General features: G+C 41.2%; 3 protein-coding genes across 5 annotated transcripts; 1 reads left to right on the top strand and 2 right to left on the bottom strand.

Moving 5' to 3' along the window:
- Positions 1-355: 355 nt before the first annotated feature.
- On the bottom strand, positions 356-2098 carry tmem86b (transmembrane protein 86B). The gene is made up of 3 exons (XM_051387521.1): positions 1800-2098; positions 1377-1620; positions 356-1115 (listed from the first exon to the last, which is right to left on the bottom strand). The coding sequence occupies exons 1-3, from the start codon at positions 1848-1850 to the stop codon at positions 664-666; spliced, it is 747 nt and encodes a 248-aa protein (XP_051243481.1). The 5' UTR covers positions 1851-2098; the 3' UTR covers positions 356-663.
- A 640-nt stretch (positions 2099-2738) lies between these two features.
- aspdh (aspartate dehydrogenase domain containing) lies at positions 2739-6861 on the top strand. Of its 2 annotated transcripts, none has more exons than XM_051387519.1 (8): positions 2739-2879; positions 3098-3160; positions 3292-3436; positions 3578-3662; positions 4148-4297; positions 5137-5360; positions 5446-5585; positions 6677-6861. In XM_051387519.1, exons 2-8 carry the CDS (start codon positions 3106-3108, stop codon positions 6712-6714), a joined length of 837 nt encoding a protein of 278 aa, XP_051243479.1. In that variant the 5' UTR covers positions 2739-2879; positions 3098-3105; the 3' UTR covers positions 6715-6861. The 2 variants fall into 2 exon arrangements, with proteins under 2 accessions (XP_051243479.1, XP_051243480.1); XM_051387520.1 differs by having other exon boundaries at positions 2824-2946.
- A 32-nt stretch (positions 6862-6893) lies between these two features.
- Positions 6894-16655, bottom strand: gys1 (glycogen synthase 1 (muscle)). Of its 2 annotated transcripts, none has more exons than XM_051387514.1 (16): positions 16499-16655; positions 13917-14035; positions 13533-13714; positions 12049-12240; positions 11612-11797; positions 11220-11364; positions 10907-11024; positions 10547-10667; positions 10275-10381; positions 10031-10090; positions 9573-9765; positions 9149-9275; positions 8958-9053; positions 8685-8848; positions 8518-8598; positions 6894-8424 (listed from the first exon to the last, which is right to left on the bottom strand). In XM_051387514.1, the coding sequence occupies exons 2-16, from the start codon at positions 14032-14034 to the stop codon at positions 8182-8184; spliced, it is 2133 nt and encodes a 710-aa protein (XP_051243474.1). In that variant the 5' UTR covers position 14035; positions 16499-16655; the 3' UTR covers positions 6894-8181. The 2 variants fall into 2 exon arrangements, with proteins under 2 accessions (XP_051243474.1, XP_051243473.1); XM_051387513.1 differs by lacking the exon at positions 16499-16655 and adding an exon at positions 14948-15037.
- Positions 16656-18068: the final 1413 nt, after the last annotated feature.

Genomic DNA, 18068 nt, shown 5'->3' with positions numbered 1-18068 from the left:
AAACATCTCTATCAAAGGTAGTATGTGAAGTATTTTCTTTTTCATTTGTTAATATTTACCTCCCAATGTTAATTTAATTACATATACAATTATTTTTTGTTAAGTTTGTCTGAAGTCTCTTGAGTTATTTTAGAGTTATTTTAGTCAGTTGTCTAATATAAAGTAACTCAGAATTATGGACATCATTGTTTATTTTTTTACACCATATTTATTATTAACAAATAAAATTGGAGAATTTATATACATATATTGGCTAGTTTACAAATGGAAAACATTGACACCAAATGCAGCACCTACACGTAAACATGGATGTCACTGATCAAAATATTTTGGCACAAATCACAGAATACAGATGTTATTCTAAACTGATATTTATTGAGTTTCTTTCCATCTTGTTTGTAGACTGCGGTGTATATAATCTATCAAATGAAAACCCATTGTAAGAGTTGCAAGCTGCTCTTTTACTCCATCTTTTGAACTCAGTCAGTAGCTGTCAAGTGCTAATCAGCAGGATAACTCATCTTCTTCTGTTCATGTTTTCCTGTATTTGATGGGTTCCTATTTAAAAACTCCAAGGCCTAGAAAAAGTACGTATAGGCAGTTGTAGTATTTACCAGGGTTAGGGAGATACTTAAGACTTTAGGGATGCCACAAGGATGCTGTTTAGGACCTCTTCCATTTTGCAAAGTCATCCTTGTTCTCCCATGCCTTTACATCTCCCACAGCTATTAGTAGCTGTGCCAAATAATATGTCACCATGACAATAATTTGACCGTGCCTAATTGGTGCTATCACCTTGAAAACCTGCAAAGCTAGTGACATGTCAGACACCATGAAGGACAAACTACCTAACAGTGTTGCTGTGTGGCGGGTCCTGATGGCTAATGCCCCCATTAGAGTAATTAAGACAACATATATCCCCACAGCTGGAATTAGCATATCTGAGTTTGGCACCTTCTGCAGGAATGGATAAATGTAGATGTAAAAACCGACTCCCACCATTAACAGGATCAGATATAGGAAACGATTCCAGGAGGAAGAGGAATATGGTGCATAACGACTGGAGAGGAAGGTGATTGAGTACAGCAGATGAGCCGCAGCAAATGCACCCATTCCTGAAACAGATGAGTGAGATGTTAAGGACATACAAGAAGTAAAATAAATATAGTATTTCCACACTGCAAAACTTGGGGATTCCACTGATCATTTTAAATGTCATTGTGATTACATTTATCAACTATATATGAGATGCACAGAAGTATTAGGCCTATAGCACTGATTTCACTGTGAGAATAGCCAATGTCCAACCTGCAGCTTAATTTGCATCTTAAAATGCCCCAATTTGTCCTTCACTCATGTACAAACAAGGCTCTTACCATGCAGAAAAAGCTCAGGCCATACCAGGCAGCAGTCACCAACAGCAGAGAAGACCAGTCCTCCCACCACACCCAGGACACTCTGACCTCCGTTCCATCTCAGCACTGCTGCAGCCAATAGGAGCGTTGGTGCTGATTTGACCCCTGCAGACGTGATGGACGCCGGCAAGTCAGGAGTCCACAAGTAGAAGTACAGAGCTGCGGATAAAAAGAAAGGCAAGAGAGAAAAAAGGAGAGCACAGGACTGATAGAGAGGGATGAACAGAAAGAAAGGGAGAGACACGATATTACATACATTTTGAAGAGTAGGCTGAAATTATGATTTTTGAAGATTTTATCCACATGAAGAAAGTTGTAGTAAGTAACATAAACAACTATTGACCAATGACTGTATATCAGTCAGAGTAAATGGTTTGTAGGTACCATATTTCTTTTCTGCCGCCTGTCATAGGCATCTGTCTCAAGGATGTCCATTGTCTCAGAGTGTCCTATTAATCTCCTTCTATCTTCTTCTGTCTTTGCAGTTCTGCTTTTACTGTCGGCCTGGTTACCAACACGTATTCCTCAGATGTTCTTAGCTTGTTCTCTCGTCTCCCTTGCCTCGAATCTCTGCCGTGTCTCTCAGTCCATTCACGTTTCACTAAAGTGAACTTTGGACCGATTCTTGCTGTCTGATTGCACTCTGATAATCAATGTTCTCCCTGTTTTGAGTTCTCATAGAGCAACAACTGACCTTTCACCTCTTCAGCTTGAATATATTGGTGACATCAACACATGAGGGGCAAAGTTGAAGCAGTAGTAAACTCATATATGACAAAGGTTGGTCTTATGATTGTTGCTAATAACAAATTAATTATAGCACATTTGAGTCCTATTCCTAAACATTGTAAGTGATTGTGTGTAATTTAGTGAGTGTAAATTAACCTAAAATCTCTGCAACAACTATGACAAGAGAAATTGTTCTGATGGAGTCACTATTGTATGTCAAGGCCGGAAACATCAACCAAGTAACACTATCCAATTTTTAAAGCAGAAATTGCTGCTGCTGTACAGAACCAATGAATGTGTAAGGTGTGATATGTGACACCTTTTGAGGGCTGAAGAATAATCCTAATAAAGAAAAAATGGATTTTGATTTCACTAGATGGCCACTGATTCAGATTTCTCTCAAAGGGTGAGGACTACAACACAAAACAACTGTGCAACAAGAGACCTAAGCTATATATGATTGTAAAGTAAGAATTGATATATGTCTGCAAAATGTAGTTCTTTGTTTCACATTAGAAGACATTCTGAACTGAAATGAAATGGAAATTGTTTAAATAGATGGAGGAGGAGCCCAGCGTGTGATAATTCCACACATCTATGAACTAGCAATGATTAACTATGGCCTCTCTGAGTCAAACTTTGTACTGTGCTTACCCACAATTTCTGGAGTCGTGGGCCGGCTGTTCTGCTTCAAGCTGTGAGACACGCAGCTCCAGAGGGGAGTGAGATTATTTGGTGAGTGGAGCAATAAATGGCAAGTGCTGCACTGATTAAGAGGAGATTGAGGGAGATCAGATAAGAAGTAAGGTCAGAAGCAGACATCATGCGTGTGTGTGTGTGTGTGTGTGTGTGTGTGTGTGTGTGTGTGTGTGTGTGTGTGTGTGTGTGTGTGTGTGTTTTGGTTTGTGCTATCAAGTGAATGTTCGCTTTTCTCCACATGTTTGCTCTCTCAGCACAGGACATGGCAACCAGCTCTTCCTCCCAAAGGATTGGAGTTGTGGGATATGGACATCTAGGTCTGAACTCCCACTTTCTGACACACATCCGTATGAATCCTTTGCTAAATCGTTTTGTCACCATAAGTATCCTAGTGTACATTTCTTACTCTGTGTGTGTGTTGGGGTGTGTGTGTGTGTGTGTGCTTCAGGGCAGTACCTAGTGGAGAGGATCCTTAAAGATGGAGCTGCTCTCGGTCTAACTCTGGCTTTTGTTTGGAACAGGAATTCTGACAAGCTCAAAGGTTTAGTTCCTGATGAGCTTATACTTGGTGATCTGTCATCCTTTGCAAACAGGTGCTAACACACACATAAGTAACATAAACCCATACGCAAATCACGGTATTAGCATCTCATATTATCTCTGTGCTGCCATAGACAACATGCACCCAATGTTACATCTTTTTTTTCAGTGAATAATCAGTGTGTGTTTCACAGGCCATGTGATGTGATCGTAGAGGTCTGCCATCCGCAGATAGTGAAAGAATTTGGGCTTCACTTCTTGTCTCAGTCTCATTTCATGGTGAGATTTATTTATTTTTTACTGACACTGCTTTGATTTCGTAGCTATTTTTTTCATTATATGTAGATATACAGTATATAATCCCCATCCCCATCTGAGTGTGTAACAGAGAAATGCTGTTTAATCTGCATCATTTCAAGGTTAGCCTTGATAAAGTGTTTGCTTCTTATGTTCCTGCTTCTCAGCTGTAATCAGAATACATCAGATTAGAGTAAAACAGGCAACAAGGTACGTTCGTGTTTATAAGTAAGACTTTTATTTCCAATTGGCTGGACACTGGTCTATTCTAAAGAGGACATGTGTAGTTATTACAGTCTTTCTGGTTTTCTATATTTTAGGGATTGTCAATATGTTTGCCAGCTGTCTGATATGGTATGAATTTATACGTGGTAGTATTGTTTTGTTTCCTAAAATAAAGCAGGTTCTGTATATATTTATCACAGAAAAGTTATGGCATTCTCTTTTGTGCCGTCTCCTCCTTTCAGGTGGGCTCTCCCTCTGCCCTTTCTGATCCTGATCTGAACCAGAAGCTGCGTCAGGCCGCTCAGCAGTATGGTAGGACGCTCTACGTCCCCAGTGGTGCATTGTGGGGAGGCCAGGACATCCAGAGGCTGAATGATAGTGGGGCCTTGAAGGTAAAACTGGGGTAGTGCAGGTGTGGTGTTAGAGTGATATAGGCATGTTTGGACATTGAGAATGAAAGTGCAGCTGCAGCTCCTGTAGCTGTAGTTTTCAACTAGTCCAGTTGGGTTAGCTGCAACCATCCCCAACAAAGGAATCCACTGACTGATGCCAAATTAGCAATTAGATCAACCTAGAAGACCACTTTTGTCTGTGTTTGTATTTTTCATTCTCAGCACTTAAAGAATTTGAAGTTTGGCTAGGTAGAGGAAAATGACTTGAACACACTACAATTCTGGGAACATCAATATATGTTATGTAAACATTACATGTCAGTATAGAAGACCACAAGTGTTAAATAAATGGTTATAAAGCTTTCCATGAATTGATATCTATGGAAATCTATGGAATGAATTATAGTCAAAAATTAGAAATGGGTTACGGTGACAGCAACAAAAAACAACAAATAAATGCACTATTTAAATAAAGATTAATCAATACCTAAATAAATAATGCAATTTCAGGATCAATTTGAGAATGAAGAGAAATAAATAACTCAAGGTTGAATTAAGAGAACTGGTTTTAATCAGGAAATTGGAAGGGTTATTCCTTTTTAGATTTGCTTAACTTTTTCCTGCTGATTTTCCTTTTGCTTTTTCATTTTCCATTTACTTATGTGACACTTTGGTCTGTGCGTTTTGAGGATAATTCTACAAGATAAAAAAAAATAGGTAAAATTTAAAGAGAAAATGGCAAATTAACTATTATTTTATTTTAGTACTCAGAATATGAGTGTTGTCTGGTAAACCTTATTGTGTTCTTAATAAACTTTCTTCTCTTGACTTGTTTTCAGGCTTTGTTTATAAGAATGTCCAAGCATCCCTCCTGCTTCCGGCTGACAGGAGACGTCCTCTCTGATTGGACGGAGGAAGAGGGCAGACGTGTTTTATTCAGAGGCTCAGTGGCAGAGCTGTGCCCACTTGCTCCGAACAACGTTAACACCATGGCAGCAGCGGCAGTGGCAGCAGGATCACTCGGCTTTACTGGTGTCCAGGGAGAGATTGTGTCTGACACAGCGTGAGTCTTTCTGAACATCTGATTGATCTGATGCAGGCTCTCACATCTGCTTGAATCACACTTTTTGTACCTCTCTCTGCCCCAGGTTAAGTGACTATCATGTGGTGGAGGTGGAGGTGACCGGGCCCGGTGGTTTCTCAGTACACACAGTGAGGAGGAATCCAGCCAGACTTGGAGCCGTAACCGGCAGCGCAACATACAACTCCTTCTGGAACAGTCTACTTGGTGAGTCCTGCATGGTCTCCAAACACTTCTTAGAAAATCTAAAAATCTAAAAGTCAGAATACAAAGTCATGTATTCAAATTTCTACTTAAGTACAGAAATATTATCAGCAAAGTTTACAAAAACTTAGAGTATAAAAAGCAAAAGTTCTCTGGACCTTTGACTGATATATTATATATTATATTATGTAGTATTTCACTTGTGTACCTGGGTGAAGTGGGAGTAGTTTTACTCTGTAACTCCAGTCAACAGTTCAGACTAAAGTCCCAGTCTGTCAGGGGCTACCCCCCTCAACCTTCACACAACATTCAGCTCACATCCACCCTGCATGTCCACTGCATTTCCTGTCCTGTCCACTCTGTCCTGGGATCTCCCACTCAACCCAGTGCAGGTGGCAAGAGAACAGAGCATGATGGCTTAACTATCACCCCTGATGGAGAACTTGTCCCATCCCAAGCAGGTTGCTCTAACACTGGGCAGCTCCTTCACTGACAGGCTGCTTCACTGGCGGTGTGTGAAGCAGAGATACTGCAGGTCCTTCCTTCCTGCTACTGTCAGACCTCACAATCAACACTGTTCACAGCAGACACAGCAATACTGACAAATTCACTTGTGTGCAATATAAATGCATACTAAACTATACAATATAAATATTTCCTACGTGCAATAGTGCCAATTCAACCATTGAGTTTGCTGCTATAGAAAAAATTTACCAGCTGTGTAAATAATGAAGTATCATCTTATCTTATTTCTTAATTTTAATTTTTCTTTTAATTCTTCGTTATTTTAACTACAGCTGTCAGATAAATGGAGAGTAATAAAACGTTTTTAAAAATGCCCCAAGTATTTCCCTCTGAAATGCAAAGTAGAAGCATAAAGTTGCATAAAATGTAAATACTCAATTAAATTACAAATACCTCAAAACTGTACTTAAGTACTGTACTTGAGTAAAAAAAACACTTTTTACTGGAGAGTCTGTTGCTCATAAAACTGTTTAGGTCAGAATTAGAAAAAAGATCTTGATATGTGTGCAAATAACTATTGAATTATTGTCAATTCTGTTTTACTGTTCATATTTTCTTTTTTCTTACAGTTTGCAAAGGTCACGGGGGCCGAGTTTATCTGTGCTGAACTCTGTAGGATTAACTACACAGCAAGAAGATCCACTTCCAGAAAATTCAGATGGTTTATAGTGGATAAGTTGTGTGGATCAGTATGTTACTGAGAACTTGAAAGAATATTTGTGTCCCAATAAACTGCATACATACAAATAAAGAAGAGCCAGTTATCATTTGTAAAACACTAATATATAAGGTATATATATTTAAACTTTATTATAAGTTCATCTGGTGCAAGATTGTAACAAATGATAAAACTCTTTACAGGGAGTGTGAGTGCACGCCTGGGAAAACCATTTTCCTTCTTCATTAACAGACAAACAATCAAGACGTACTCGAGTTCCTTTCCCAGCCCTTTCTCTCATGTCCTTCACCTGACAACATGGTCGCCATCCGAGGACACAGTCCCTTTTTTCCTCCACCTGTCTCATCTCTATTCCTTTCACAAATAAATACTTGCCCAAACAGCGAAACCCAGGAATAACCATCTCCACACAAGCACACACAGACAGATAAAAAGGAGTGTGAGGTTATTTATGGGTGATCGTCACTGAAAGGCGGTGACACAATAAGGCGCAGAAAGAAAATGAAAACACACATGCAACAAAACACTATTCTCCAAGTGAGAGGACTTACAGCTTTTTGATTGCTGATGCTGTTTGTCGTTGTGTATGTGTGTCTTTCTACATGTAATTTCCCCTCCTGGGATGGTTTGTAGTAAACAAGGCATTTGAAAGAAAGAAGAAAATGCTACAATGCAGACAGTTGTGTTTTAAACACTGAACCATCATCACACTTTTAAGCCAAACACAAGTAAAAAGAACAGGTGCTCTTTGTGGGTCCTCACAGCAACTGACACTCTTTACATGGGCCTTTGTTTTTTACCAGGAAAATAATGGATCCTGCTTAAAATGTGTTAAGATGACAAGCTGGTAAAAAAGGAGTGTTATATTGGTTTCCCTGCTCTGACCCACCTTTAAATCAAATATAAAAACTACTCCAGAGACTCGTAATAATCCTCTGTTATTGTTTTCAATGCTTTAGACCTAAAGTATGTTATCCAGTGTTAGTACACTACAAAATCCAGCGATCCTGATTTGTATTCCATGTTGAGCTGTCGTTTAGCCCTTTCTAGCTGCTGCGTTTACTCCACAAAGCAAACCACTGGTTGCACTGCTGGTGTAACTGAAACAATAACCAAACATATCAAACAGACTTATATTCTTAAAAATTCTGAGGTACGCACAAGTTGGGAAGACACTGACAGTGGTGCAAGTTTTCACAACAAGCCGATATTAAATGTATCACTCGCATTCACACAACTGCACTCATTTCTAAAGTGTTTGAGTACATGGATGACATTAACGATTGCCACGGAGTAAGGTTTCACTAGTGAGGTTTAGCATGTACTGTATATGTGTGTGTGTGTGTGTGTGTGTGTGTGTGTGTGTGTGTGTGTGTGTGTGTGTGTGAGAGAGTGTCAGTTTTTTTCGCTTGTGACACTATCGCTGTTTCCATTGGCCCCGTAGACAGCAGACTTGTTTTTGAATGGCAGGGCGTAGGGCTGGCGGATGTTCACCCGATCCTTTTCGGCCTCCAGATCCTCGTCGTAGCGTTCTTCTTCATCATTGTCCTCGGCCTCGCTGTGGTGGGGGGAGGAGTGGCGGGACAGAGATGGAGACGGTGGCACAGAGGCTGGTCGCGGGTAACGGAAGCCTGAGGTCTGAAGACAAGAACCAATAGGCATCAAAATTTGTCAGTAGAGATGGAGGTGTAAACATTTCACTTCCATGAATGCAATGAATAATTAACTTACTGAGGTAGGCTCATTGAGTTCATAATAGTAGGTGTCAGGGAAGGCTTTTGCCAGGGCCATGTGACGGGCAGATATATAATACTAGAGTAGAACACAAGAAAAACAACATTAATTCATCTTCAAGTTGTCACATGCACAAAATTAGTCCTTGGGATTTGGAGTCTTACCCTGCCGAGGTATCTCCAGTCCAAGAGGTCGCTGAGACGCTCAGTCCGGTTCCTCTGGATGATGCGCTGGCGCCGGCTCTGCTTGCAGAACTGAAACAGGAAGGAGGTGAGCTGGTTACACGACTCGTCGACCCCCCGAAACCGCCGGTCCAGGATGTAAATACCTGCAAAAACAAACAGTACGGTGTGAAAGAGAGCAACAGTTATTCCTATGTATCTTTTTAAAGACTTTGAGTATTATTAACAACAGTTTAATAAGTATGAGAACCTCACCATATGCTGAGGGGTCTGCTATGTGTTCCTCCATAAAACAGCCAAATCCTGACAGGTTGGTTGAGATTGATGGAATTCCCATGACTGTGCACTCAGCTGATGGTGACAGAAACAGTAAGGCCTGATTTCAATTTCAATATCATACATACATACCTACACATAAATACATCGTCAGTGTGTGTGAGTCATACCTGGTGTGTAGCCCCAAGGCTCATAGTAAGAGGGGAAGACGCCGAGGTGGCAGCCTCTTACAAACTCTTCATAATCCATTGGAAGTAGAGGAGAGGTGGACGAAAGGAACTCTGGATGAAAGATTATCTAAAGAAGGGAAAAGCCATTCAGCATCAGAGTATTTACTATTTATCTTGGCCACAACATGCACTCTAAAATGTCACAGTGAAGAATGATAAGGAAGCAGGAACTCAAATCATGTGCTCTCCTGAACGGGTAGTGACACAGTTTCTGCTCACTTACAAATTGAATCTACTGTCTAATGTTTAGGATGCCATGGCTGAACAAATATACATAGAAAAGGTGAGAAGAACGTTTTATGGGTGCCAGGGTGATAATTTTTTGTGGCTTATGCCACTTATGGACTACTGACAACAGACATACCTTGACACGGTCCGCCGAGCTGTTGAAAAGGCCGATACGGCGGACACAGTTAAGGATGGGGTCGCTACTGTCCTCCAGCATGTTATGGGTGCAGATTGGAGGCTGGCATTGTCTCTGAGTCGCAAAGATGGCACGCTTCATTATGGTGAAATCCTCTTTGTCCAGCATCTTCGACACATCTGGCAGCTGCCCACTGATAAAAACACATTGTTTTAGACTGAAAGGAAACTTGGGGAATGATAGGCTTGATCAGCTGGGACCGTATTTATAATATGTGCATTTGTGTCATTTCCAAAAACAACTACTATAGGATATATATTAGCATGAATAAACTCAACCAGCTTTGTTATATATCCAGGTCTGAAGGGAAATCTTTGGATTTTGGTTATTAACAGACTTTCTGACAGGTAATTTTCACATCTTACAGGTTTCATGTAGACTGAAAGTGGTCAACTTACACCAGAAGGGACTCATAAAGTTTCTTTCCGAAGCGTTCCTTCACAGTCTGAGCAGTATCCCTGTCAGGGTTGAAAATACACTGAATACAAGAACAATAAGACAAAAACAAATAATTTTCCAAGATGAAATCAAGGTGTCTGATGGATGAGTGCACAACTTTGGCTGTCTGGCTCACAACGTACAAATTCAGTTAGAAGCTTCATCTCGATGCTTCACCTTGTTTAACATAAGAAGAAACCTCACCAGAGCTGTTTCCTGACAGCTTGGCCCTTCAAGGTCTCCACATTGAAGTTGTTTGTCCTGGCAGGCATGATGAAGAATGCAATGACGGTTACGTCACTGTGATTGACCTGCAACAGGAAGACCATACAGGAATACAGAGTTACATTTTTACAACTAGGACTCACCTTCCAGACACAAAAAAAAAAACACACACACACACACACACACACACACACACACACACACACACACACACACACACACTGTTGACACAACCACCGTAACACACTTACTCTCAGTAGATAGTTGAGTCTGGCTAAAGCTTCCAAGAAGATGTCGGCTCCCTTGTTGGAGAACTCATACCTTCCAGCGATGAAGAGGAACAAACACTTGTCCAGATTGAAGTCAAGGTGCCTGATGGACAAACCAAACACAAACAAAAGCCTGTCACAAGAGCTGGATGAGTGTAGCACTTACAATGTAAACAATCACTACAATAGCATAAGAAGTACTATATCCTTCTGAATTGGATTTGTTTCTTTCTTAGACAATGAATGTGATCAAAAGCATGCAACGAGCAATAAAACTTATTTTGTTTATTTCAGTTCTTAAGTTGACTCTGCTGTGAATGTTGTGATGTGTCTCTGTCTGACCCGTAGAAGTGTCCCCTGACGAACTCCTGAATGCGGTTCTTGCTCTGAGCGTGGAGGTTTTGAAACTCGTGCACGGCTGAGAACTTCTTCACATTGAGTCCGTTGGGAGTGACGATGTCTGTGTGTGATGGCAAAGAATAAATGCAAAACAGGAGTAAGATATTTGTTCAAATTTAGTTAAGGATCTAATTAGCTGGGTAGCTAACATTGTAACTAGTAAAACTTGCTTGCTGGCCCGTCTAGTGAAGAGTGACAACAGAGTGAACCATCAAGGCAGTTTCTGAATTTCACACATCAGTTCACCTCCACACACCTGGTTTCCTCTTGAGCAGGTGCTCTGCCTCAATGGCTGTAATCTGTGACACAGTGGTGAAGACATGGGCACAGTGAGCTGCCGCCCGCTCCAAACAGTAGCGGTGATAGATCTGTCTGTCGCCTGCTTCCTTATCCACGTTGAACTGAATGAGACCCAAACACCAGAGAGAGAGAGAGAGAGAGAGAGAGAGAGAGAGAGAATACAATGAAGTAAACAGATTGTTGAATACCTAATACATTGTATTTTTAATAATAATCTGTCTTATATTGTATTTTCAATTTATCTTCAGGAGAATCAAAGTCAACTTGGCTGTTAAATGGTCGCTTTCTATTACTTTGTGTTTGTTTTATTACATTCCTGTAATAAAGTGTCCACACGCACACACATACGTTTGCAAGCTTGTTATAGAAGTCCACATTTCCAGCACACAGGTATCGTCCCAGCAGTGTGGCGTGAGTGGTGAAGATGGTTGCAACGGGCAGCTGCCTGTGTCTACACAACACCAGGCCCAGACCAGCCAACCACTCATGGAAATGGGCCACAATGTGTGGAGGCTCCTCAGACTGGGCTGCGTACTGCAGTATGGGAGAAAACAGGGTCACAATAGACTACACACATGCACTAGGTTTTGATATTTCAAGCCTTTAGATTATTAAGATATCTATTATTTTTATATTCTATTATTAAGAACTTTTCAGACTTTCCAAGGAACTACAGGCAATCTGTCTTCTTCTACACTTGAACACGCAGTATTCAACATCTCCTTTTGACACAACGCAGCTAAAACATTTTACAGTTGGCAGTTCTCTCAGTGTGAGCTGCTGACCTCTCCCAGCAGCCAGGCCGTCAGGAAGCCAAACAGCACGGCATCGTTGGCCTCGCGGTCGAACCACGGCACTCCGATGTCACAGAGCTCCCACAGCTCGCTCTTCCAGGTGTCCAGAGACCAGGCGGTGAACCCGACATCAATCAGAACAACATAGGGACTGCCCTCTATAAGCCACCGCCCAAAGTAGACCTGGGGGAAAAACATTTTTATTTATTCTTTATGCCAAACACAACCCATGGATAAGGGCAATTTAATACCTCTTTATAATTATTACTTTAATGGACCAGTGTGTAAGAATTAGTGGCATCTAGCTGCGTAGTTGCAGATTCCAACTCCCTCGATTCACCCTCCCCTTGTGTGGCCGCGAAACGCACATACAAAAGCATGGTAATTCAACATGGCGGCCTCCATGAAAGGCGACCCACTGCAACTGTAGATAGAAATGGCTCAATCTAAGGTAACAAAAACAATTCTTACTTTTAGGTGATAATACAATAATGAAAAAATTGTTGTGCATATTAATTCCATTTCTGCCCATAGACCCTCCTAAATGTTACACACTGGACTTTAGTGAGAAATGATTTGTGGTTAATTACTAAGTGAATCATTATTTTACAACAAAAATAGTTTTTTTTTCCACATGCATTAATCAGCTATTTACTTTTATCTTGTTTGAATATGTAGATAAACGGTCCTTCTGTGATCTAAAAAGGTTATTTTTTTTAGGTCCCACTAACCAATCATACTCCAACCTCATAATCCAAGATTAACCTTGATGAAATTTGGCTTGCTGACACAGAATCACAATCAGAGTATGTCACTTCAGTCTTAAAGTACAACTAGAATGCGGAACTTAGTTTAATGTACTAATATGGGCCTAAATATCTAAGACAGCCTCACTTACTCACTAACTAACTGTTGCTGCTCTCTATCGTGAGCTTAAAGGTCATGTCATTCAAGGTACAACAGATAGGCTCTGTTGAAAGAGCAGCACTATTCCTTTAAAATAGTACCACTACCACTCCCAGCCTTGACCCATAACTCCACAGCACACACACAGAGTGACACAGCACAAAGCATCAAAAGTATCACACACACACACACACACACACACACACACACACACACACACACACACACACACACACACACACACACACATGACAAGTCATCTATTTCTGGAGTGTGTCTTTCAGAGAGAGACACAGAGAGACACTGATACAACCTCTAACCTTTACGAGGAAATGTCACTGGGTTTAGAGACGTGGTCACGGACAGAAGGCTGAGCAGAGATCAAGTGGGTCAGAAATGAAAGAGGGGCTAAAGATGATCTGTATCTGGGTTTCACTCTATAATAACCCCCCCCCCACACACACACACACACACACACACACACACTCACTACGTGTAGTAAGTCCTTGAGTGGAACACACAAGTTTAACTCAGAGGTGTATGTGTTTACTGTGTTCATGCGGTAGTACCTTACACCCACTGGAGTTCATCTTGTCAATGGTTCTCTTCAGTGCAGGGTTGGTGGGCTCGATCAGCTCCACCTGAGTGCGCACGTTGCTCTCCACGTAGGGACCCACCAGGAAATAGTTCTCGCCCCATTCCTCTGAGGTCAGACGGGCTTTGGTCTGGATGACGGTGTAGATGCCTCCAACTTCATGCATGCAGCAAACATGCCACACGTGCGCACACAAAGTCGAGACAAAGGTGTAATGTGATTCAACCTGATATATATATATATATTGATATTAGGCATTATGATGGTATATCTCTTACAACTAGAATTCCCTGCAGAGAATAACCTGCGTAAATATACAAGATTAGACACGAAAATACAAAAAGATAGAGACACTTGCCTTTGTTAGCAACCTCCCATGCAATTTCAAAAAGAACAGCGTCCTCCAAATCAAACTCCTCATCCCACTCCTCCAGTCCTGAGAGGGACGTGACAGACAGGCTGCGAGCCAGCGGCATGCTGGGTAAACACAGAACACAGTCAGCTGAGATGGGAGCACCTTACAACTGTGTAGACACAGTACCTGATTGTCTCTCGTTGTGTGAGCAATTCACACTTCAGAAACAAGGCTTTTACACTGAAACCTGTTCTTTGCTTTTATTTCTCTACGAATTAATTAAAAACATCACGGGATACAAAAACATTTGTTACACTTTTTTTTAAATCATTACTGTAATTTCCTGTGATGACAGAAACAGAAGATTTTTTTTCATCTAATTTATTGATGTAAGCTTCTCTGGATATGGTATTAAATCAACTTTATTGTCACGAATACAATCACACACAATACAACTTACAACCTAACAAACATGTTTTGACCAGAGGAACACACCCACAGACACGAGGAGAACATGCAACAGAAAGGCTCCGGCCCAGATTCGAACCGTCTTGCTGTGAGGCGACAGTGCTAACCACTGAGCCACCGTGCCGCCAGGTAAACCATCAGGTAAACGTCAAAATTATTACACATTTTTTTAAACAATGTAAACTTTCTCTTGACCAACATTTCCACACACAACTGCAACCAGCACAGTATGTCATCAATGAACCACACCCCCATTTCATAACACTATTACTGTAATACTACTGTAACCTAAACACAATCTCTAAGTTCTTCTACAATCCTCATTCTCTCTCGTGATCACAATTGTTGTTGAACATTAAGTTAATAAACTAAACCTTTGGCTGTTCTTCCTGGTCATACACACACAACACTGAAGTGGTACACTGAGTAATAGGAATCTAACATATGTGTGTATGTCTACAGTATTGGTTCTGCATATAATCTGAGACAGTCAAAGGACGTCTTCTAACACTACTACTTCTAATCATAGTTATCTCATTATAAGTGGAGACATTTAAAAAGCATACTTAAAGTAGACGTTCACTCGTGCTGGCTCGCTGTAAGATGCACTGAAAGTTCCTGCTTGCACAAATGTTGCAACCTCCTGAACAAATGGGGGAGTGGCGTGAGAGAGGATGCAGAGGTGGTAGAGATAAGGGCACGGATCAGGTATAAACTTGAAAATGTTGTAATCGCTTTGTGTGAAGTTGAGACATGTAAAAAAAACACACATGAAAAAAACTAACCAGTGCATAAACACTCGGTTACAGTTCGACAGAGAGGAAATCCTCTTCCACAATAATCCTGGCCACATCTTTTATGTTTTTTTACACTCACCAGAAATTCAATGTGCCGATAAACTCATCTCATATTCCACAGGGACACAGCAGCTACTGACAGCCGTTGACAAAAAGGGGTACACCAGATAATGAACTGAGTTTAGTGACAGTCCATCACTGTTCAAGCCTGATAAAGGCTCAGATAAGCCAAAGCACCAACCTGATTGAGGCGTGCTGTAAACATCTCCTCAGATAATTCTTCATTTGCATGTAGGCTACCTCAGATATTCACACCAGGCAGCTTTAAATAGAAGTTCAACGTCCCCTACAGACATGTTTAAAAACGTCAAAATACTCATAATGCTTTCTTCTATCTGATGTGGTGTTTTAACATAAAATAAGTTGAACTACCTCCTTAAAAAACTTCTTCTAGAATCTATGAATATGCAAATGTTGCTCATTTCAAAGGTTTAACCGCTGGAAACATGAAATATGTCTCCTTATTTAACTGAAAACTCTGTTCTCCTCCACTCGAGGCTTCAAGTTTCCACATAACACTTGTGGAAGTTGCATATTCATTTAAACTAGTTGTGATGTCACAACCTCATGCTCATATGTACACATCTTAAAGATAAACTCCTCCTCCTTCTGCAGGTGGAAGATGGTCTTCTAGTGTCAAACTCTAAACTTAATTCACTCTGCACAGTGAAGCTTATACATCCAAGAGAATCAACGATAAGCAACAAACAAACCGGCATCCGTACACAGACTCAGAGTAAATACCTGAGTGCTGAAACTGAACTGATGCTCATTTCTTCGGGACCCCCTGGGATTCCCTGGGGCTGTCAGTGGTACACTCACCTTTCTAGTACATCGCTTTATGGGTGCTTTATAATGTATTACTGACCCTCTATCAATCACCATCATTCCCTTGTCCAAGTCATACCATTTAACGAATATTTTGATTTGTTTTGTCCAGCGGGCCTACAGGTTTAACAAGAAGACCCCCCCACCCACCACCATGCCTGTCCCAAATCCATGGAGGACGCCCCTCTCAGACAGCTGCTGCTCGTCCAAAGACTGCAGACAACAGCACCATAAGGGCAGACCTCCCGGCTGAATGCATGCGTGGGTTTTCTCATGAGTTTAACAGCGAACGTGACATGAAGCAGCTACTGCAACGCAACGCAGCTGCGGGAGCGCGCAAAGGACACAGCGTCCTGACGCGCGCTCCCGCACCCGTTAAGGAAGTATTGAACTATTGTCATTATGGGAAATAAAACACTGACGTCTACTCACCCTTCGCTCTTTGTCCGAACTTTACCAAGATGAACTACACATTGGCAGCTGTGGCTCCAAAAAAAGGAAACCAGCGGAGAGTGAGGGAAAGGGGGCGGCGGCTTGAGTTAAATGTCAGCTATTCACATTGGTTTGGTGGGTCCGCTGTCACGTAGAGGGGCAGGATGCCCATACACTGCGATTCAGGAAGACATTATTCATGAGGTTCACTCTTATTGGACTCAGTCTTCTCTTTGTGTCCGCCTCTATACACAACGTGACGGGAACTGGGCGTTTTCCTCTGCTGAGAGACGCAATTGGCCGAGCAGAGGTTGAAGGGAGCTGCAGTGGTTGGTGAATTATCATTTCATCCATACAAAAGAGGGGAGTCGTGGCCAACCGGGACACTTTTTCTTTTTTCCCCCATGAGGAGAGAGGAGAGCAAAATAGTTATTTATAATGTCATCTAAGGGTCATGGGGAGCATAGTTTGGGGAATACAACGTGACCAGTGACATTAAGACACCCAATCCGTCCACATGTCTGTGATCTATCCTACAGTAACCACACAGCCAGGATCTATAGTGATAAAGCTGCTCAAAATAAGTGAGTGAGTGGCTCTCTGGTCACAGTGTCAGCATATCTCCGGCCGTAAAGGTCTGCACTACTGAAGTATCACTGAGAATCGCACTGTCCTCCTGCAAGCTTCAAATGTGTTGTTCTGTGTTATGGATGACCTCTGACCTCTGACTGTTTACATGTGTCTGCAGGGAGAGATAGAAAACAACAACAACTTTCAGAAATAACTGCAGACATACAGTGTATATGAAAAGGCCTAATGGTCACTGACTGACGCCTAGGAGGGATCGGTATATGTTTGCTCTTGTAAAGCCTTGTGGTCTAAGCTGCAGAGATAGTTGAGTTCACGAGGTCACAGGTTAGGTTCCTCACACACACACCTAACTACAGGAAGACTGGTTCTGGTACTACGCACCTCACTACTGAAATGAACTGAAACAAACTGAAGACTCTCATTCCTCTTGGGTACTTTAAAGTTTTACTTGATGTTTTTAATAGATGGTATTAGTGTGTCAGTATGATAGAATTGTCTTATGGTGATCTTGTAATTTGTCTCAGGCCTCACTTGTAGACTTTCTGGTGTCTTAAGACTTCATAAATAAAAAAGCCAAACTAACCCATTCAATTCAAGTTAAGTGACTCAACTGTGGAATATGGATGGACAACCAGCAATCCCATTATCAGATTTTTAGATTGCAACCCTTTGTAATGGTGTGACTATACAGTCTATACCTTCAGTCCACAAACTGAGTTCATCATTACTCAATGTAAACATTGTATTTTAGAGGGCTGCAGTCATATCTGTGCAAAATAAAACACTATTACCTTCCTCATACTTACTATTTATTATTAAAATCCATAACCTCATATCAGGTTGATATAATTTCACTTTATATTTTTTTAAGATGGATAAAGAAAATGTTTAAGATACACTTCACATCTGAACACATTTACACTACAGGTAGGGGGATATACTTACAGCGCTGTCAACAATAAAACATTTCAATCATAGG

The sequence above is a fragment of the Dicentrarchus labrax genome, unplaced genomic scaffold, assembly GCF_905237075.1.
Source record: "Dicentrarchus labrax unplaced genomic scaffold, dlabrax2021, whole genome shotgun sequence".
Classification (NCBI taxonomy): domain Eukaryota; kingdom Metazoa; phylum Chordata; class Actinopteri; family Moronidae; genus Dicentrarchus; species Dicentrarchus labrax.
This window is presented reverse-complemented; position numbering and strand designations above follow the sequence as displayed.

Excerpts from the sequence above, each read along its gene's own strand:
- tmem86b (XM_051387521.1), bottom strand. The coding sequence starts at position 1,850 with ATGGACATCCTTGAGACAGATGCCTATGACAGGCGGCAGAAAAGAAAT. Across the intron at positions 1,621-1,799 it reads GGCGGCAGAAAAGAAATATG|TCCTGTGCTCTCCTTTTTTC; the intron begins GTACCTACAAAC and ends CCTCTCTATCAG. Across the intron at positions 1,116-1,376 it reads GCCTGAGCTTTTTCTGCATG|GAATGGGTGCATTTGCTGCG; the intron begins GTAAGAGCCTTG and ends CATCTGTTTCAG.
- aspdh (XM_051387519.1), top strand. The coding sequence starts at position 3,106 with ATGGCAACCAGCTCTTCCTCCCAAAGGATTGGAGTTGTGGGATATGGA. Across the intron at positions 5,361-5,445 it reads GAGATTGTGTCTGACACAGC|GTTAAGTGACTATCATGTGG; the intron begins GTGAGTCTTTCT and ends TCTCTGCCCCAG. Across the intron at positions 5,586-6,676 it reads CTTCTGGAACAGTCTACTTG|TTTGCAAAGGTCACGGGGGC; the intron begins GTGAGTCCTGCA and ends TTTTTCTTACAG.
- gys1 (XM_051387514.1), bottom strand. The coding sequence starts at position 14,034 with ATGCCGCTGGCTCGCAGCCTGTCTGTCACGTCCCTCTCAGGACTGGAG. Across the intron at positions 11,025-11,219 it reads CCTGCTCAAGAGGAAACCAG|ACATCGTCACTCCCAACGGA; the intron begins GTGTGTGGAGGT and ends CATCACACACAG. Across the intron at positions 10,091-10,274 it reads GCTGTCAGGAAACAGCTCTG|GGATACTGCTCAGACTGTGA; the intron begins GTGAGGTTTCTT and ends CAACCCTGACAG.